We start from the raw sequence: 22131 nt of genomic DNA, 5'->3' as shown, positions 1-22131 counted from the left end.
CAAAGGAACCGTAGATGCCCCAGACTCTTGTCTCTCAGGTCAAGCCAGTGAATGCTTTTCTGAGCTGAGTTCTGAGCATCCCCTTCTGGTTTTTATCATTGGCACAGCGCATGATATTTCCCAGCACTAATACTTCTAGGGAGAATTAAGAAAGTAAAGCAGAGAAGACAAAGGCTCAGGCCTAGCATGGTGTGTATCAGCGCAGTCACCTGAACAGAAAGATTTAGATCTACTGAGAATCCAACCCCCAAGTCTCTTAAGCAGAGCAGAGTCCTAGAGGAGCAGCCGAAGCAAGGCAGCCACCCCAGCACACGCTTCTCATGCAGACATCTGCGCAGGAACACGTCCCATTGGAGGATCAGGTTTACTGAGAAGAAAGAGAAGCCAGGACTGGAGCCTTTCCCTGCTCCTTTGCTAATATTGGCTAAGCTACTATGAGCTCTCCTACATATGTGACTGACAGGGGACATGCACAGCCGCTGCCATTCCAGCTGGGCTGCAGCTGCTACCTGCAACAGCATTAGCAGCATGGAAGAAATACTTGTTTGGTTTGGGTTTTTTTTTTTTCCCTAAGGCAAACTGGTACTGTCCTACCTCGCATAGCATTTTCTTTTTGCCAACTCCAGACCAGATGCAGAGCCCGTCTTATAGAGACAGACGAGCAATAGCTCAGGAATGACAGGTGTAGTTTTATTATAGCAGAATAAAGAAATTGCAGAGGAAAAAAGATGAGTTCAGTGTAAGATACAATTGAGGCTATTTGACTTCTGCTGCATGTATCCACTAAAATGATGATGATGAATGGGTCAGAGGGACTTTCGAAACATTGTGAACCTGTTTCTTCCAGGACAGAAGTTAATAAAAAAAATAAAAAAAAAAAAAAGAAAGAAATCCCAGCCAAAAAAAGTCAGGATTTGGAGTTGAAATACTAGGTAAAGGGCATGCACAGCAGAACACAGAACAAACAGATCTATAATCAAGTTCTTGTGTTGAATAGTAAACAAACAGCGGAACTGCTGGAGAAAAGGGAGGGCATCTTTTCTGCTCAGTGCTGTCTAATTAGGCTTCGGAGTTTTAAAAGGAGACAGCAGAATTAGGAGGAGCGGAAACCTCCAGAAGGATTTAAAAATGCAACGAAGACCCACAGAGAAGGGTTTAATCTTCTTATCACAAAGGTCAAAGGGAAATAGATGGAGTTATATCAAATACATCTTTATGAAACTAAAGACCATCCTTTCAAACTGGAGCTGACAAGAGGCCAACACAAAGCTTTCTCCTTTCCATGTTAATTCAGAACGGAGATGTTGTTTTAGCACAGAAGGGGGATCTGAACTGAAGTTTCAAGAGACAAAAGGAAGGAAGATGTGCTCATTAATATCCTAGTATAACAATAACCTCAGATAATACGAATTATAGCAAAACCTCCAGAGAGCTGATAGAAATGCAGATTTACTTTCCCATCCATGGTGTTCCACTTAATACAGTTTATTCAGCAGCACTGAGTAAATATCAACAAGAAGGTTAAAATATTGATCAGGGAAAATACTTCACATGAATAAGCTGCAGACATCTGGAAACAAACAAACTGGTGCAAGAAATCAGCAGAGACATTTTGGGCATTTATTCTGCCAAAAGCCCAACTGATGATTTGCAGCTGCAGCCTCCCATCTGGTGAGGAAGAAGGGGAGAAATAGATGCTCACTGTCTGAAGAAGGAGGCCCTATCAGTTTTTTTGGTTTGTGATATGGAGAAACGGAGGAGGGATCTGCACAGTCACCTCGAGCAAGGAACACACTTCTGCCAGAACTATTTCCCAAGAAGTGGTCAGGCCAGTTAATGGGGCTGGATACCAGATTGCAACACTTCCAGTTTTGCAGACTATGTCTGAAGTCTCTCGCACAGGAGTAGCCACATTCTCCTACCTTGTTGCATCTCGCACTTCCCGGGCAGCACTGCTCTGAGCTTCCCAGAGCAGAGCTGAAATTTTGTCAAAACTTTTGGCTGCCTAAGCCTTTCTTTCAGAAGCAATCCTGACCCCCTTTTTTTAAACGACAGATGCCTAAAAAGTTTTGAAGATTTGTTAAGCCAACACCTAACACAGACATGCTCTGGATATCAATCCTATTCTGCAGTGTTACACTCGTGTTTACCACCTAAATGTTGGATCACACTTAAGGCAAACACATCAAGCTTTCATTTTTTGTGAACAGTGCCCTGTCTGGGTCCAGTTCTCTGGTAATAAATCTACCCTCACGATAATCAAACCAAGTGGCAAAGAATACATGCCAGGGACAGACAACTTCCATTTTATGCCAACCTTTGTAAATACTCTGAGAGAAGAAAAACAATAACAATATACTAAAATCCATTGACCAGTTGATAAAAAGCAAGGGTAGTTTATAGGCAGTCTTCAGGAAATACCCAGGCCACCCTTGCCCAAAGATGTGTCCTGGAAAAAAAATGGAATAGCCGTCTTTTGCCATGTGGGGTAGTGGTGGTGGATGGATAGAACTGTCCTCCTAATTGCTCAAAAAGACCCTGGAGTCACTGTGTGTGCAACCAAGAGTGGCAAAAGCCTCTAGGTGAACACCACTAGACCTAGGTAAAGACTAGGAGAGACGCTTCACAAAAAAGACCGGGAGGAAGGTGGTATAGGAGATACGTTCCAAAGGTAACACTGCTTGCATCTCAGGATCCTGAAAGATGCTGCAACCTCACTTAGGACTCCAAGCTCTCTGGCCTAGAAATTGGTCTTATAAAGTTTGTGGCACAGCAAAGCCCTTAGTCCCAGCAAGAACTGTCAGGCATCACCATGTAAGATATATTCCTGGACAAGTATTACCAAACACACCGACGTTTCTGGGAGCTATGCTGCATGACCACGATACTTCAAATAACCCAGAAATGACACAAACCCATCTGAAATAAGACTCTCTGAATCATTTCTTACGTATCCCTTCCCTATCTATGGCAGGCAGCAAGGAGAGATTAATTCCATGATGGTGGATGTTAAAGAGCCCTAAAAGATGCAGTATGGTTCTCTCCCATCCCTAGGTGGGATTCAAGGGCATAGGCTGCAGGAGAATCACAGAATCAGAAAATAGTTTAGGTTGGAAGAGACTTTTAAGATCATTGAGTCCAAGACACAAAGCAAAATCTGAGCTGTTTATTTTGAATCATTTACTTACAGCAGTGCAGTAAAGGGAACATATAAAATAACATTTAAATAGGCAAAACACAAAAAGCATCATTAGGAAAGCATAATAGAGCTCAGATTACCAATTATAATAAAGCAATCTCTCAAGGAGCTTCACATACATGCTGCAGAAAGTGGGGGGAGAGGATCCTAACCACTGAGAAATATACCTGATTTGGTTTCTGGTTTGGTGCTTGCTTTTTTTATTCATTAATCAGCTTGTCTATCAGAAATATGAGTGCATTACTTCCCAGGGAAGTCAAAAGCTAAAGATAAACCTATCACTAAACGATAAGGATGTAAGTAGGAGTGTTGCTCTCCTCGAGGGCAGGAAGGCTCGCAGAGGGACCTGGACAGGCTGCATCGATGGGCTGAGGCCAATTGTGTGAGGTTTAACAAGGCCAAGGGCCGGGTCCTGCCCTTGGGTCACACCAACCCCAGGCAACGCTCCAGGCCTGGGGCGGAGGGGCTGGGAAGTGCCTGGCGGAGAAGGCCCCGGGGGTGCCGGCTGACAGCCGGCTGGGCATGAGCCAGCAGTGCCCGGGTGGCCAAGGAGGCCACCAGCCCCCGGGCTTGTGTCAGCACTGGTGTGGCCAGCAGGAGCCGGGCAGGGATGGGGCCCCTGTGCTCGGCCCTGGGGAGGCCCCACCTCGAATGCTGGGCTCAGGTTTGGGCCCCTCGGGACAAGAAGGGCCTGGAGGGGCTGGAGCGTGTCCAGAGAAGGGCAGCGGGGCTGGGGCAGGGTCTGGAGCACAAGTGTGCTGGGGGGCGGCTGGGGGAGCTGGGGGGGTTTAGCCTGGAGAAGAGGGGGCTGAGGGGAGCCCTTCTCGCTCTCTGCAGCTGCCTGAGAGGGGCTGGAGTGAGGGGGGGTCGGTCTCTGCTCCCAAGTCACCAGTGACAGGACGAGAGGGAACAGCCTCAAGCTGCATTGGGGAGGTTTAGATTGGAGATTAGAAAGAATTCCCTCTGCAAATGGGGTGTCAGGGGTTGGAACAGGCTGCCCAGGGAAGTGGTTGAGTCGCCATCCCTGGAGATATTTGAAAGACATGCAGATGGGGTGCTTAGGGACATGGCTTAGTGGTGGACCTCTCAGCGTTGGGTTAACGGTTGGACTCGATGATCCTAAAGGTCTTTTCCAACGTAAACAATTCCATGATTCGTGTAAAACATCCTCTGCAAATAATGCGACAGAGCAGAGGCCTTCGTACAAAACTCTCAGCACATATGTTCCCTATTAAAAAATTTGCAAGTTCCTTCAACAGCAAGTTTCAATTTTACTGCTCTTTCAAATTCTATTTGATCCTAGTGGAGGGAAAAATATCCAGCAAAAGAATGGAAATGAAAAGCCTCAAGTGCTTCCATGCGCAGATACACAAAGCAGTATAATACAGCTTCTGTTACGTGACTGTCCCCATAGGCACTCTGTCCCACATCTTGTATAGGGGAGGCAAGGGCTGCCAGGCACAAGGGTGAAGTTTCATCTTCTAGAAACTCTACCTTGTTAAAAGAGTTGCCTAGAGAGGGAAAACAGCTGTCCTGTTCTGCTGCGCACACCACTTCACACATACCCACTGTCTTTGTGAACACTCCAGCGAAGGCAGTCTCAAAACAATTTGCAGGAAGAAACCAAACTTCTTCAAAAGTAGAAATTTTAAAACAAAAAGACATATATAAGGAAGAAGATTCACTTTACAGAACACAAACTATCATTTCAGCCCAATGGACTCCAGCTAACATTTGATATAAAGATGAAGCCTTTTAGCTGAACAGCAAGTACTTGCAGTGATGTTTCAGGGGAAAAATTAGTCCAGCAAGATTTAAACGATAAACATTTGCAAGCTTAGTATCATGTTGAAAGGCTACATATTGACAGTTCTTAACTGTCAAAACAGATTCTGTTTTAAAAATAAGCTTATAAGTTAACCAAATCAACTTATTTAATTGGATAATGGTTCTGGTTGGATTTAAAACTACAGTGCTGGAAACTTAAAAGCAACCCCTACAGCAGGTAAGTGCTGGAGCGTGGGAAGACAAAAACTAACTTGAAATGGAAAGCGAAAGTCACTGCTCAGATTTAATCAAAGGTGATCAGATGAGCCAAAGCATTAAAGGTGACAGCTCTGCTGGACTTCTTAAAACGTTCATTAAATTGCTCTTAGTGACCAAAAAAATGAAATATTAGTGAACAAAACAGATTCCAGTGAATGCAATAGGGGGTGTAGCATGTAGCAGCCAAGTAAGGAAATCCACTACAAAAGGCAAAATTCCACTTCCAAATCCCATCTAGCAGTTATATAAACCAACAGAATGGCCACAGGTGCACCACGAACTGTGTAAAACACAACCAAGGCCTCACTTACCGTGGGGAACCTCCTCAGGTATCATTCTCAGCTTAGGTCAAGCAGCAGATTTGTTTGTTTTCTTGTAGTTGAGGTTTTGTGCTAATTCCTCCTTACTGGTCAACACTAGAAGGAAGACACAGGGACATCCTTCCCTGTACAGTAAAGATCGCATTTGGCAAGGAACCAAACACCACCACCCTTTAAAAGGCAGCTCCCAAACAAGAACTCTTATGTTGTTTTGTGTGCTTTCTTTTGCCCTGGTTTAGCATGGTACTCATATTAGACACCATATGCAGACACCCTGTTAGATTACAGCCTTTGTATAAGACTGCCGTTGAGACCAACACAACGCAAGGAAGTACAAGTCCAGGATGTGATGGGCACAGAAGCACCGGTTACTTACTAACCCAGAACTTCAGCTATTTCAGGAGGCACTTTTGACTTCAGAAAAAGAGCAGATATTCACTAACTCACTCTGACCTTCACAGATGCTTAAGTACCTTGTCCAAGTTTCTGCAGGTCATAGTACAGTGCCTTCAATATCAGAATGTTTAAGACAATCTTGAATTCAATGAATTCAAATCTTGAGAATTTTTTTCTGGTTTTGTTTGTTTGTCTGTCGTTTGCGGAGGTGTTTGGTTTTGTGGGGTTTTGTTGTTGTTTTTTTTTTATGTTTGTTTGTTTTTTGTTTTTAATGGGCACAGACCTTTGGAGAAGACACAAACAATGAGACACCTTGCCAGAAGCAGCTCTTTAAGCAGAGACTGCCAAGCCTACGGGACCCTTTTACCTCGATGAGACTATGAAAGAAGCATTTTTGCTCACTCCGCCAGTCAGCTGGGTGCAGGCAGTGCCGACCGGAGAGCTCGGCACAGGAGGACATCTCCACTGCTGCTGGCAGGAGGCTCTCACTCTCTTCTCAAGGAAGAGCGACTAATCAGTAACAACTGTGTTAACTGGGAGAACTGGGGATCCCACATTTGCAACAGCAACAACAGATTCTGAAAGGTCATTCGTACCGAATGAAAGCTTCCTTTGCCGATCAAGACAGTTTGTCCTGCCAAACGCTCCAGGCAATTAAAGCAGAATACCCAGCACACAAAACTTATTTCCTTTAAGCTTATTTAATGATATTTGAAACGCTTAAATTTTCTATTTCCCAGATCCTGAAAACAGAATTTTTTTAAGTGACCAATATTTAATTCCAGAAACATACAACCTTAACAGCTAAGTCATAAAAGAGCTATTTTACAAACATACATCTGGATAATTAGAACAATAAAGTCTTTTTAGACATTCAGACATGATCAGTAAAAATACAGGATTATTAATAAAGATTTTTTGTGTATTTTTTAAAGAATACTTCCAGATTTTTCTTCTCTTTAAAGTAAATCTCTGTTAAAGAGTACATGATTGTATGTTGTACAAAGAAAATAAAAATACTCTAGTATGAAGAGAGCTCCACAAGACTTAATCCAAAATAAAACAGCAGTGTGTTGGCTGCAGTATCCCTTTTGCAGTACATCTGCTTGTCAGTTGGCACCTTTAGGGGAGGGAGAGGGAATTAAGGGATTTCTTTGGGGAACAGAGGGTGAAAACAATACCAGATACGATCAAGCACTGAGATTATAATCAAGGGCCACCTGCTGAAGCATCAGAACCCTCTTGTAATAACGATGACAGTGTCTTTAAACCAGTATGTCTAAGTTTTCATAAAACACTGGAAATAGGCATAGTGCTCTCTGAAAGCTGACCAAAACCATCCAGACTTCTTAGCTCTTGAGGTTTACATTCTTCATCCTTCTTTCTGATCCCACCTAAAGGATGTTAAAGAAATCTCCCCTCCCTACAGACACGGTATGTTCAGGAAACTAGAGTGATCAAACACCAGCTTAGCACTTGTTCTTCTATGCTTCTATAGGAGAAGGAAGTTCCTTTCCAGAAGTACCCATCCGACTTTTTTGCCTGTCCCTGAACTATATCCCAGCAACAGCAAAAGACAAATCACTTCTCAGAAGGATATGAAGGAATGGTTGCCATACTACATCTTTGTTCCCAAGACAAGAAACCCTTGCTCAGTTGCATTTGGGGAAGAAAGGGGGCGGGGAGCCAAACTAACCAACCTAAAACAAACAAAAACAAACCACTGGGGAGGAGGGGCTGGGGCAAACGAACCAGAGAACATTGTCCTGCTCTGCTATCCAGTCTCAATAAGGGAATGTACAATCAATCACCAACCGTAAGCAAATTATGATGCTTCCTTACACTGGAAACTGGAATTTAAAAAACGATAATCTTATGGCTTCAAGGGGAAAAGAAAGTGAGAATCCTGAATAGTGCATCTGAGTTCCAGCTCCTGCCCCACAGCAAGACATAGCCTGAGGGCCGCAGTAGGGCAGATGGGCTAGAGAGGAAAAAGGAATCTCCCATTATTTCAGGTTACTGCTCTCAGAAGATAAGAGATCCGTGACCCCACCATTCTTTTTCTAGAGGAGTAATGCCTATTTGTGAGGATGATCAATGGAGCATAAGGCGGCCAGCTGAAGCAAAAACTAAACAGGACAGGGCACAGTGTGTTATTTATATTGCCCATAAAACTGGGTTCAAATTGGACTGGTCTTCTCCAACGTTCCTTAAAGCCCTCTGTGATCTCCGGGGACTGTCCATTTCACCTAGCACAAAGGCTTCTCTGCCATCATCCTTAGCCTGGAATAAAGTGTGGATGTCTCCCCTTATAGTTCTTGAGAGGTGACAGGGGAAGAACTGCACCTGACCTCCCAGGGGATAGTGTCCAAGGTACCATTAGGGGATGGCGGGGAAAATTCTGCACTCCCAGCTTTCTCACTACATCTATTAGAGATGAAACAACGTAGTGGTGGATGATGCTACAACATGTTTACACGAGGTGAAAAAGTCAGAGGCAGCATGGACAGATTTCTCCCCTGTGGCCCTTCCGAACAGCCATACGCTTCTCGAGCAGTATGTTGCTCACCACGAACCTTAAAATTCATGCAGCTTGGAGAAAAGCATTTTATCTTCAGTCATAAGTAAAGAGCATTAAGCACCCAGGCCTTCACAGGTGCCACCTTTGCTGATCTTCCAGCAATCTCTGAGAAGCCAGACTAAGCTCTCTCTAATAAAAGAGGTCAGTGGTGATTTTCCATCAACGATGGAAGCCTGCTAGAAAGCTTTTCAACAGCTATGGTCACAACAACTGCTCCTGTTTCTAGAGCGTGCAGACCCAGGCAAGAATCATGCCAAGTGATGAAGGGGAGTTGGGGAAGAACAAGGGTCCTTTTATTTAAGGGGAAAAGGGGCCTTAAATACCAAGCCAGGCTATAGCCCAGTTCTCTTTCTGGCAGGATCAGGTAGAAGATGCCACTTTAGCATGAGGCAGCATTCCAGTTTTGGGACTTATCAGAGGAAGTCTAAATGTTTATAACCAAAGGAACCGTATGGCTGAAGGTGAGGAGGGGCGATCCCACCCACTAGGAATGGAAGTGCTTGGCTAATACTGACAGTATACTCATACAGGTGCAACAGGACAGGCCTTAGCGGGTCCCAAGGAAGAGGAAGCTCCTGCCAGCCTGGAAGAGAACACTTTGGCTTGTATTGGCAGTGTAATGCTCCGCTGGTGAAAAATTATACTTTGTGCAAGTGGCTTTTAAGACAAGAGAAACTCCTCCCTGCTCTATAAGGGCTCATGGCTCCAATTTTCATATCAGGCCCCAAATCATCCCTGCTCAACCTCTGTCAAATCTTTACACGAACTTATCTCTGGCATATTCCTAACAGGAAGAAAAAGGACTGGTTTATTCCTACATGAGTAGACAAAGGACAGATCTGATTTCTTGCCCATAGTTAAAGAGAAAGTGTTTGTTGTAAAGGAGCAGGGAGTATGGTCTTTTTGCTGACCAAAGACAGATTCTCAGTACTTCACAATGCACGCAGTGATGCAAACAGTGCTGTAGCGGTTCTGACATATTAATGGGATTTACAGGTTTGGCATGCTGTTCAGTTTGGGTTCATCAAATAGTTCAAAACTTGGGAAGAGGGTGCAAAAAAGACTGCTTTACACAATTTCCAGTAGCAGTTGTATGTACAGTGTCTGTGATACCAGGAGCAGCTTGAAGCACCCTATGCCAAGCAGGAAATGCCTGTCCTAGGACCAAAAGCAGAGAGGAGGCACAGCCAGCTTAGGCTGTCCAGTGTTAGCTCTGCCAGTAGCCTGATGGTTACCACCTTGTTCCCAGACCAAAAGGAATTCCAACAGCAAAACTGATTAGAACAGGCCTAAGGATGTACTAAAGAGCTGTTTCAGCCTTCTTTGTTTTGCACATCTCTGTTTCAGTGAGAACACATTGGCACAAATAAGTGTAAAAAAAAAAAGAAAAAACCCAAAACAAAACAAAACCTAACCCAATCCCACCCCCCTAAAAAAACCCCAAAACCCACCCCAAGCCCTCAGCAAGATATACTTTCAGGTACTAAAACTTACTGGCCCTATAATCAGCAGTACCTGTGGCTAACTCAAATGGCAGCCCTTAATCATTCAGTAGTGAATCAGGGCAGATCTGCCCCACATCTTTGATACACTTCTGGGTTTGCATTTTTTCTTTTTGATCCAGAGAAGAGTTACAAAAGTGCTGCAGGTCCAAGTATTTTTATCACTTTACAATGGAGACAATGATCAAAGCCAACTAAGTCAAGAAAAAATTAAACCTATCTTTCCCCTCTCCCAGTCTAATCTTGCATGTCAACAAAGGAGACCCCTAATGGGAGCAGGGAGAAAAGAAATTTGCCCATCTCAAGTGCCTGGCTATTTAGTGCATGGAAAAGTCTTGTTACATATGTGGTGACATGAGCAGTTCCCATGCAATTGTTGAATACAGATAGTTCCAGCCACAAGTCATCCTAACACCTTCATAAGTAGCTCTTTGCATGGCAGTTTGATCGCCAGCAGGGAGTGCACAGTCCAGTCCAGTGAAGATACAGCTGCATATAGGCACACCCTCTCCCCTCAGACCTGACTTTTGGTTCAGGAGCAGTGGCAGGCAGGGTGTACTATATGCAGAGGGCTAGAACTGTCACTACCCAATTAAAATAGAACAAAAAAGGCAGATTAAAAAATTAAAATGTGCTTTTGATACACGGAATGAAGTCAAATAAATACATTGATTTTTTTTTTTTAAATGTCTAAATACAGTTTTATATCCTACACCCAAAGCTCTGTACATTTGGTTTGGTTTTTCTGTTCTGAAATATTAATTTCTGGTAACAAGGAGAGGAGCAGAATAGAATAGACTCCCTCACTGACAAGATAGTGCAGATGCCCCACAGGAAAAGCACCCCATGCCCACTTTCCTAGAGTATGGTTCACATTTGGATGGTCCAAACCCTCTTGTCTCAGAGTCCACAAGGAAGACAGCGGGCATGGTGTCCTGATACTCTTCCTCCAATCTTCAGCCACTCCTAAAAACACGACTAGCTTTTGTCTGAAGGAGGAAAAACAACAAGGAGAAAAAAAGGGTGGTGAGAGAGATGGGGTGCAATAAGAGATGAATGCCTAACATTTCTGAACACTGACACAAGAGAAAGCATGCTGTGTGAGAGACAGCACACCCATTTAACCTTAAGACCTTTGTTAGCAATTCCAGCAATTATGTCTCTAGGATGCCTAAGGCCAATTTGAAGGGACCCAAGGCAACCACTTTACTCAGCATCAGAGACACCCCAGAGAAAGAAAAGACAGACTTGTAATCATTTCACACATTCAAAAATCTTCCTTTGGGACTTTACATCAATCTAGCCTTCTTTGAAAGAGAAGTTGTATATCCCGAGATGCAGGGCTTTGGCAGATAGAGGTGAGCAGCTTGTGAACAGCCCTTTCAGAGGAAGGAACAAGCTCCTCTGCACATGAGTCTCAGTGGATTCAACTGACCTTTCTTGGAATCAGCATGGTCTCAGCCATGTGAGAGCTACTGAAGTAGGTGAAACCTTTTTTTTGTGTGTGTGTGTGAAACAGTAATAATTGACTTTGTGCTGTTTAATATCTGAAGCCAGTGTGATATATGCTATCAATTACAGACAGCCTGGTTGCATACCTGAGTGCTCTCCCGTGGAGGCTGATCCAGCCAGCCCTTGGCGTCGGAGAATGGTGTAGTCTTCTTCAACCTCCTAAAAAAACAAAACAAAAAATCCCCCCCAAAACTCAAGTGGCTCTTTCTCTATTTACTGAGGGGCTTCTATTTAAAGAGGGCTTCAAATGGGAAAAGAGAAGTTTCACTGCATGTGAGTGGACTGGAACCACCAATGTTGCTACAGTGACCCGCAATGGAACTCAAGTCCCTTATCAGCATCTTTGTCAGGTCTTCCATTTGCATGCAATATTCCACTTCCTTGTCAGTTTTCAGTTAAATTAAAGGCTGGCTACTGACTTAGCACATCAGTGTGCCTCCTAAATCAGGGTGCTATAAACCTTCTACAGCAATGGCTATTATGTACAGAGAATCCCCATCACATACAAAAAGTAATTTTAAATATAGTGAGGCTAAAAAACTCGTTCTTGGTCTACTGCAACTTAGCACCTTCATTTGACATTAGCAGCAGTATGCAACAGATTTGGTAAGTCTTTTAAAGCCAGGAATTCATATTCCTTAGGTCAGTGATCCCTTCAAAACTCCACTGTTGCAGACTTGCATCAGTTCTGTCCTGTACTTCAAGAATCTCTCCAAATTCAAATCAAAGCAATAGGCATACCCCCTAGCTCCAGTGGAACTATTTGCTTCTCATAACCCACAACTTAATGCAAGCAAAACAGCACCGATTTTCTGTTTCAAAAAAGTTCTAGAGATAAGAACCAAAGACAAAAAAAAGGCATGGCTACTTCTCTTCCCCCTCAAAATTATTTTCAAGCTCTTTTCCAAAAAACAAAAAAACAACCCCAAAACAACCCAAAGAATATGATCACCCAGATACTTCAAACAGAAACATAGTATACCTTTAACTTTTCAAGGTCATCCTCTATCTTCTGAATATACTGCATCATCTGCACACGTGACTCTATAGAAAAGTGAGGGCTTGCTACAAACGAGCAGGACTCTTCCACTCCCCCCCAGCGTGAGGCCATCATCTCCTCAGCAAACGGGGAGCTTCCTCCATCCGACTGTGTGTCCCGTGGGGAAAGTGGCTGCTGCTGTGCAGAGTCCAAAGAGGCGCGGCCACCTGCAGTGTACTGGAGAACTAGGGACGATACCTCCTCGTCTGTGGAGCTCTCCTGTACTGTTCCATATCCGTCAAGGATCAAATAATTTCCTGTTAAGAGAACAGTGTTTTACTAACACCTCCAGCTCAATGATCACCAAGAACCACTGAACTGTAGACAGTTTAAGCGTACTTTAAGACACACAAGTGGTGAGAGGCCCATCTCCTGAGACATTTTAAAATGGGTAAGAAAAAAGCATTTATGAACACCACACAGAATAGTGATTGTACGAGACCAGACTGGTTTGGTTCTGAATTGCGCTTCAGAGATCATGGCTGATTTTTGGACTGCAGTTTCAGAATTACATGATCAGATGAGCTGGTCACCTACCTTCCTGTTTTTCCAAAATCTGCGTTTCTGTTGTAACATCTGAAAATCCTGCACTTACACTAACAACACCCAACAAATCAGACCGCTAGATTTCTAACCTCCACTAACTAGCTATGGTACCAAGGATGCTTTTAGATGGGCTAGCTTTAAAATTTAGCTTGCTGAAAATTTGTTCGAAGATAAAGCAATTATAAATAGAAATGCTTTCATAACCTGCACCTAGCAATAGGATTATATTAAATAATTTCTTTACAGTATTACAGCAAAGCTAGTATGTGAAGTCAGAATTGACTAAAACCAGGTCAATCTAATTTTCATGTCCCTGCACAGTTAGGAAGGTAAACAGTGTAAAAAGTGACAAATAAATTAGATGCTTCAAGTTGTTGGCACAGGTTTAATAATTTAAAATGTCTCAGTAATTCAGGGGAAGAAAAATTATTTTCAATATGTAGTTGGAAGGCAGCAGTCACAAATTGGCTTATTCACATTGCTAGAACTCAATTTTTAAATATAAGCATAGTCACGGATAAGAGATTTCAAGACTAATATTCATATAGAAACTACCTACTAGTAGCTACTTCTATAACACGCATGAGATAAATCTCAATTTGTGTGCTAAATTTAGTGCAGTGTCACCACGTCGGCTGATCAAAATCACAGGACCTTCCAAACACAAAGCGCGCCAAGTCCCATGAAAGTGCTCACAGCTGCTGTCTTGGAGCTAGTTTGCTGAGTTAACAGCTCTACAACCTTCTTGAAGGCTAGAACAGATATACTTCAAGATGCTGCTCAGGTAACTGCCAAACATAACATATGTAGTAATAACAATAATAACAAAATTAATAAGCTTTTAAGAGCTTCAGACCGGGGTAAGGTTGCGAGAGACAATTAACAGTACAAAGCTGAACTGTAAGTTTCTTTTCTGTGGCTTGATCAGGAGAAGTCAACAGAGGATCTACAAAACAGCATGAGTCATGGGGGCTCTGTGTGTACAGAGTAAGGAAGTGCTTCGCCTTCAGGGAAAATGTTTTCCCTACAGGTCCCAACAGTCAGTTGAGAGAGAAACTGGTGCAGTGACAACCAAAATCAAGAGCTTGCATTGTGCCCCTCCCTTTGTAATTACAGTCTGTCACAGTGTATTAACCCCACAGTATTTCAGCTTCTGCTTTCGTGAAATAGATAATTCATTAGGTACATGTTTGCACAGCCCTTTTCAGGGCTAAAATGACTGTCAAGGACTGAGCGTTCACTTTAAATATCCTCTATCATATAAGCAAGAGAGGAAAACAATGATTTTCTTCAGTATCTTCTATTTAAAACTGAACTCAAGTCTCTAATACCAAATCTGGACAGACTATCATGCAATAAATAAATGAAATATGGTCACCTGAGATCCGTATTTGCACATCATCTTCCTCCTTCCTTTCCATTAGTTCACTTTCAGATGGATTTTCATCACTGTGAGCTTCTCGAGCATCAAAAAAATGCTCCCCACTTTCATCAGCACCCACCCCATCCAGCTCTGTGGTAGACATCTCCAGATTCATACTCATGTGGTCTATTGCTAAGTTACTACTTGACCTGGGGTCTCTCACTATCAGCTGCATGGCATCCCCTGCTGCTGGCGATTCAGCTGAAGTCCGGAGGCCATAACTAGCTGTGGACTCATTAGTTCCGGTTCTTGGAAGCATTCTGTATGTTCCAGACTGGTGAAATTTGTTATTGTCAGAGTGCTGTAGTCCAGGCTCACTTCCACTCTCCGTTTGGGCTTCTTGAGAAACGGTCCTAAACCTGGGAAAGCGCTGCCGGTCTTCAAGGATCCCCTTCTCAGAAAAGCCAAGCTGCTGTACCAACAATTGTTTCAGCAAGCCCACTGCAAGTAGAGATAACGTTCACAAGGCTTCACAGACCATAATCTCTCTAACAGTGATTAAACTAGACGTAAAGGCCACCCTTTCAAAAAGGTATATCTCATGGCAGCCAGCCCTCTTGTTGCTCTTGGTAAGAAAAACAGGGATAAAAATAAATATATGAGTTCTGAAGCCTTGCTCCACATTTTACCTTACAAGCGAGAGCAAACATGCCGCTACAAGTTCCATCTTGCTTATGGGAAAAACAGAGAAATCATCCACTGAAATTACCCAGCAAGCGAGTTGGAGCGCAGGTATGTGCCCAGGTTTTACCCATGCCCTCAAATGAACTAAAAACTATGGCCGTAACAGGGGATTCCCACCTGAGAAACAAGCATATTGAGAACCTTCCACTCAACTTTGAAATGATGGATCAAAAAAGAATTGAAGACATATTTCCCCTAAAATTTCATGCAAATTTATGCTTGTTTGAACTTCAACCCACATTCCCTTAGCTCTCAAATTATCCCAACCAAACACTTCATAATAAGGACACATTGTTCAAAACAAAAATATGATACTGTCAAGCCATAAGAACACTGTTCATTCTCACCATACAGTGCTCATGTAACTCCCAATATAGGCTATGACTTCATACAGCAGAACAGTCACTCATCTAAGTGGAAGGCTCTTGTCAAAATGTGAGTGACCCACTGCTGCTGTTAGAGGGCTGCTCTTTTAAGTCTGAATAGTCATGAGATGCTAAATCACCAATACTATCTTTACACACCCCACAGACTAAGATTATCTTATCACTTGTCTCTGCAAACAAGTACCAAGAATATCTGTACAGCATTCAGAATTAGAAAAGGACTTTGAATCCTGTAAGAAGGAGAAACATAAATGGATCAAAACATCCAAGATAAACTATTAGACTACAGAGAACTGTCATTACTTGTATGGAGAGATGGAAGGTCGAATTTGGGACAACGATATGAATGCTCTGCATTTTGGGAAAAGCAAACGACCCACAGAGAAGCAATACAGACCGTTCCCTCGAAGTACAATTAAGGGACTTCATGTCCCTTTCAGAGTTGCCAGGAAGAGATATATGGATTAATCAATTCATTCAAATTTTAGGAAGTTATATTTAGGAATTGCACTGCTAGATCTGATCAAGGAAGTTGCATAGTCCTGCGTTCTTCCTCTGAAAGGAGGTATACCGGAGAACAGAGGAAGTGATTAAAATCTTCTGGAAACAATTTTATAGAATAATCTGTCCATCAGGAAAATTTCTTCTCAACACACACAAGTGTTCGCCTAATTATATCCAACCAAATCCACAGAAAATTTGAACCTAGACTTTGTCAAGCTCTCAGACATCCAATCTTGTTTGCAGGATTTTACAAAAAAATATGCAAAATCATACTCTGCAACTCATGCAACCTCTCCTGTTCTGCTCCAGTGCTACAAAAACAAGTCCACAGGCTAAAAAACCACATTGTCTTTTAAAAAACTGCTGACTAGCAATGGTACAGCACCGCACAAAGTTCTGCAATATAATATTGTCATCAAAGCACTTCATGGACAGTAAGCAACAATTCACTACCACCATCATTTTATACAAGGAAAAACCACAGAAAAACAGTGAGATGCCCAAAGCCAAGGAAAGGGCCAGTATATGAGTCCAGAACTTAGAATTCCTTGCTGTCAGATCCATTTTGTTTTGCTATGCTGTGATCTACAGCACAGAGAGAATTGATATTAAACAGAAATGGGCTTTAGCTTTTATTTTAGCTCACTGATTTAGAAAGTTGATGATTTAGATGGTTGACCTAACAATTTCCACCTCCAAACCACATCCCACCAGACACTGCCCACAGATACTTACAGTTCCTTAATGCATCCAGTGCCCACTGCCCTTCGGATACTGATGGTAAACTGGTGGTTGTGTGTTCATAGCATGCAGAAGAATCTTTAAGTGTCAGGTCTGCCTGCTGCACTTTATCAAACTGTCTTTCTGACACAAGAAGACTTTCTACCTTGGACTTTTCAGACATGATGGGCGAAGACGACTGAGCATTTAGTATTAATGGAGATTCAAGGCCCAAATCTTTATCTAGTAAAGAGAAAACATACATTCAGGTTAAACTGATATGGTTTATTATTTATATAATAAACGATAGACTACAGGAAATTAAGCTTCACACAGGAATCTCTGAAACTGCTAAAAAATACCAAGCCTATGCTCAAGAACTGTAGAAGGCCAGTTCTCTCCAGGGGAAAAAAGAATCCCACCAATTCGTAAGACAGATGTAAGAGGTACATTTCCAAGAGGTTCAATATCACTTCACTACATGCTTGTGAAGAAATAATTCCTTTCCAGAAAATGTCAAAGCTACCAAAAGACCCCCAAGCCACAAGGAATATGGCATGGCGCATCACGCTCCATGTAGCCATCTACTGATGCCAATTACCTGGACCACTGTTTTACCTGGACTCTGTAGACTACTGGCAGGAATGTCATGCTGCTCTTTGAGCTTCTGCTGCTCCTCTTCTTCACGCTCTTCTCTGCAGGGAGGAAAGAATGAGCATATTCTTTTAGTCACGTATCTGAATCACTGCCTGAGAATCTGTGCTTTGGCAGGCAATCTCTGAGCAGAAGAAGGGGTACTGGAGAAAGGAAAACCAGCCTTCTTCCTCCGGCTACTTTTACTTACTCGCCAGGTCCTGACTGTGGTAATGGAATCACTCTTCTGGTACTGCCCATTTTTACAGTCCCTGCCATCTGAGCTATAAGGTCCTGCCATCTGCAGTAGAAACATCAAATAAAAACATGCAAGACATGAAGCACAATAAATACTTCTCTAGTTAACACCTCTTAAATCCAACTAATATTATTACGGCTTTTCTTGTCAACAGATTTTTTTTTTTTAATTGTTATATTCAGTTCCTCAGTAATACCTTGCAGCCACAAGTGAAGCACCACAGCATAACGCTCACCTCACCAGGATACTCTTCAGCAGAAGGAAATGAATGACAGAACCTTAGCAGTTGTTGTCAGGAGAGGCAGTTATTTTATATAAAAATAGATACAGAAGCATTAAGTAACATTTCACATATTACTGAAGAGTTTCAAATGTGACACACTAGAAGAGTCGCTATCTATCATACAAATAATTCTGTGTCCTGCTTACATTTAGAAGAAAAACATTTCTACCAAAGAGGGAAAAAAGCGTTTAGCTAGGGAATCCAGTTCATGCATTGGAGTGGTTATCATGCTAGTATCCAAGTCTGCAAGGCTAACTGGTTCTGCATGAAGACATAGGGTTATTTCAGTTACTTATCTGGCAGTCAATCACATAAGACCAGAATGGCAAGGGTAACGAAAAGCATTTCTGAGGTCAGAAAAGGGGTTTGAGTAAGCCAGACAGCAAGCAACAACAACAACAGAATCACTGAGGGTATATATGGTGTGGTTTTTTTAATATATGTGTGTGTATATATACGTACACATATATGTACACACACACACATTCACTAACATGTGTATACATCATCTCCCTGCTTTTTCTAAGTTGGGAGAGACTGCCCTTGGATACTTCCTACAGAGGCCAACATAGCTATGTTTACAGCTAAGCTTAGAGAAGAAACGCAGGTAATTCAGAGACACCTGCACAGTTACTTCAGGTAAGCAGATGTAAAAGATCCCTCAAGAACAAAAAATCAAGCAGCAGGTGGAGCTGAACCAATTACTTACACATTCTTTTCTGAAACAGTCTGTGCCACCAGTTCATAAATATGAGCGCCATTTTCTGACATGGAGATGACGAAGAAAGCTTTGTTATCTGAAGCAACACAGGGAGGGAAGAATTTAGCTAGATGCCTTGTCCCACACAGCTTTCTGAAAATTCCTAAAACCGGGCGTAACTCCAACCGGAAGCAATGAACGAAGAGTTCATGAGATAACCCTCCAACGCTATAATACACAAACAGTGATCTTTCCCTATCTCTGAAATTTGTCTATTAGTCCTGAAAGAAAAGACCCATTACCGCCCAAACCATTTTGAAACAGATTTATTTCTCCTCTTTTCCCTCCTAATAATTTCTAGGGTACCTTTCATCTAATACAATCAGAGTACTTTAATTTAGAAGGCTATTTAAAACTCAAGCCATGCCTATTACTGATGCAAAGAAGTTAAACAGCTCATACATACAAAGCAAGATGTTGGACAACCAAGAATTAAGCCTACACATTTTCCCATGTTCTACTCTGGAACTCTAGACAAAAGCATCTGTCCTCAACTGATCTACGCTTCATTTTTGGCCTCCTCTTCTGCTTTCTCAATTGGTTACACTGACCTGTTGCCACCTGACGAACCAGAACGGTGTTCAATTTGATGATAGGACTGAAGGTGTGTTTACTATCAGCTGTAGATGCCAAGATTTTACTGTGACACTTCAGTACCAGTTTATCATCTTGTTTCTGCAACAGCACCAGAATGTCCTCCAGAAGCAGAGTGTAGAGATCTGCACAGAGTGCAAAAGAACCCAGAATGAGGTAAAGATTCATAGTTTTATACCACACCCCTGCAGAAAGAAAAAGGCTGCTTTTTTGATTACTCATGCATAGGCAGTAATCAGTGCTATGCCATTCTAGGCAAAGCTTGCAAATCTTCCTCATCAAAACTACAGCAGAAAGCTACAGATCCAATTGGATCATCTCGTGACTGACTGCTGTGTCCCTGCATGGCCCTAATGATACTCCAGCACATTTCAGAATTGACAAGAATAATCTAATCAGCTCTGAGAAGCACACAGACATTATTACAGGTGGCAGTACAAATCATAATTGGAAACTGCAGAAATGTTTTCTTTCTCTCCTTCTCAGCAAGCACACACAAACCCAACTTTAAGTCAGTTGATGGAATAGGACTCACCAATAGTTTTGTCACGATTAACCTTCCAAATTAGAGGTCCTTCATGAAGCATTTTTCTCTTTGTTAGATCCAAGTTCTGTCACCAGGGGAAAGAAAAAAAGTAGCACTATGAAACTTCTGCAGAAGCAAGTAATGGTAAAGCATGGGAGTATCAGAGGGAAGGCTAAACCAGGCACTCCAGTATGGAGATGAGCAGCTAAACTCCATTTGGAAAAAGAAACGTGGAGCAGGAGTAGGGTATGCTTGTAAATCAAAACCTTGTTGAGAGGTGTTCATTATCACTCTTCCTCGTTCGCTGCTCTTTTGCAGATGCTGGGGTCACAGGGTAGAGAATTTTTGTACTAAGTCAAGATACTAAGGCATTAGGATATCACCTAATTTCTAGGAGGAGTTTTTCCAACATCGCATATCAAGTTTGCAGTTCTAGTATTACAACTGGTTAATACTTCAGCACTCGATTTGCAAGTCAAGTGTGCCTACAAATGATATACAAATCATTCCAATGATCTGATGGACTTTATAATGTCAATGGATTCTTCAGTCATTTCAATGCTTGTGACATTTAGATCTGCAGGCAAGTAGAAGTGACAATTTTCACAAGTCATTCCTTCCAAGTCGCAGAGTCTACAATCAATGACAGCACGACTTCATAACTGCCAGTAAGTTCTTCATTCCCTAACTAAACGCTTGCAAGTTTATTTGTGGAAGGATACATGACACAGTTTTATAGAGGAGTCTTCATACAAAAATTTCTTTGGTTACACACTGACTTTGGAGAAGATAGATTCCCTGTTCATTTATTATTCCTCTATACAAGACACAGGAACTGAGAGTGGCAGAAATTAGGAACTGGGGATAAAGTACCAAATCATGAGGAAACGGTGCAGAAGTGAAGGGAGGGGAATCGTTGTGTAGAAGCTACATATTTGGAACATGTGTGAAAGAAAAAGAAACTATTTGTTTCAAGTTGCAAGTGCCTATTGGCGCTCATCATACACTTGAAACACGAAAATTTCAGAGCTAGTCCTGGTCAAAGATGTTGCCAGCAAGTAACCAGCTTCACTAATGTAACTGCAAGAATTTGAAGGGCCCTGAAACACAGTACTCCTAGCACTAGACTTAGGCTTTATTTGGCTATGCCTGTGGATCTCCTATACAAATCAGCCTGTGTACAAGCTCTTCTTTTAAAGCCAACTGCATTGCTACAGTTAACGGGTTTCTGAGGCCTCCCCAGTTCCACGAGCACACCTAAGATGTGATCATATGACATATATATCCATAATAAGATGTATTGTCCATCAGCGCTCTCTCATGTGATACAGAAGTGCTTTAGTTTGCAGAGCATTAAGATTTGTTTCACAGAACGTATAAGCTTTATCAACACTTATGTGCAGAACCAAGTTGTTACATACACAGATATCTTCACAAAGAGAGCAAAACTCAAATTTCTGAGACTAATGGTTTTAATTTTTGTATAGAAATATTTATCTCCAGAGACCATTTGATTGCACATCAGAAGATTCTAGTAGAAAGAGCCACAAAGTGGCTACACAGAGATTGCTTCGATGTTGTCACTCACCCTGAACTCATCCATCATGGGATCCTCGGACTGCTTCAAGTAAGACAGGTCAAGACGACGCTGATAATCTTCCAAGTGCTGCACAAAATGCAATGAAGACGGTCACTTTGGTTAGTGAAACTCACTAGCATCAGAATGCAGGCAGTCATGAATACTTCTGCACATTCCCAAACGCCCAGGATTCCTCCCTTAACAGGAATATTTGTGCCGCAAAATATATTTAAGCGCAATATAAAGTCACTAGTACAGGATCTCTAGGTGTCTTAAGCAGCTTGCTGCCCTTCAACTCTCTTCTCCCCAACCCTTGATGGTCACTCTGTTCACCTCCTACCTGCTTGTTCTCTGACTCTTTGACAGCCTGGTTCACGTGGTTAAGGATCTGACGACAATGATCTGCTGCTTTCTTCACTTTCTCTTTCTCTTCAGACAGTTCTGCAAGAGAAAAAGGAAATGTAACAATGCTTTCCAATAAAGGTGTAAGAAGTCAGAAATCTAGTACAGCTTGCTGACCTCAAATTTGAGAGGGAGAACTTAAATTCTCAGAATAGCCTGTCAACAAAAGCACTGCATTTCAAAGGTGAAATGACAAAAGTAGACTTGTGACAAGAGAGAATTCATTCTGCCCTGCAC

The 22131-nt window shown here is 42.3% G+C and overlaps 1 protein-coding gene across 4 annotated transcripts in view; it reads right to left on the bottom strand.

Annotated features, from left to right (window-relative positions):
- Positions 1-6643: 6643 nt before the first annotated feature.
- The window catches only part of ARHGEF12 (Rho guanine nucleotide exchange factor 12), an 82585-nt gene continuing 67097 nt past the window's right edge, over positions 6644-22131 (bottom strand). For all 4 annotated transcript variants that reach the window (XM_075116422.1, XM_075116419.1, XM_075116421.1 and 1 more), the window contains 12 exons: positions 21833-21933; positions 21502-21579; positions 19923-19998; positions 19345-19512; positions 18743-18830; positions 17703-17792; positions 17477-17553; positions 16874-17101; positions 14520-15005; positions 12539-12852; positions 11643-11715; positions 6644-11033 (listed from right to left, as the gene is read on the bottom strand). In XM_075116422.1, the coding sequence (XP_074972523.1) occupies positions 11023-11033; positions 11643-11715; positions 12539-12852; positions 14520-15005; positions 16874-17101; positions 17477-17553; positions 17703-17792; positions 18743-18830; positions 19345-19512; positions 19923-19998; positions 21502-21579; positions 21833-21933 (1790 nt within the window). In that variant the 3' untranslated portion in view covers positions 6644-11022. The remainder of the gene's footprint in view (positions 11034-11642; positions 11716-12538; positions 12853-14519; positions 15006-16873; positions 17102-17476; positions 17554-17702; positions 17793-18742; positions 18831-19344; positions 19513-19922; positions 19999-21501; positions 21580-21832; positions 21934-22131) is intronic.

The sequence above is a fragment of the Phalacrocorax aristotelis genome, chromosome 22 (assembly GCF_949628215.1).
Source record: "Phalacrocorax aristotelis chromosome 22, bGulAri2.1, whole genome shotgun sequence".
In the NCBI taxonomy this organism is placed as follows: Eukaryota; Metazoa; Chordata; class Aves; order Suliformes; family Phalacrocoracidae; genus Phalacrocorax; species Phalacrocorax aristotelis.
The sequence above is the reverse complement of the archived record's forward strand: the minus strand, read 5'-3'. Positions and strand labels throughout refer to the sequence as shown.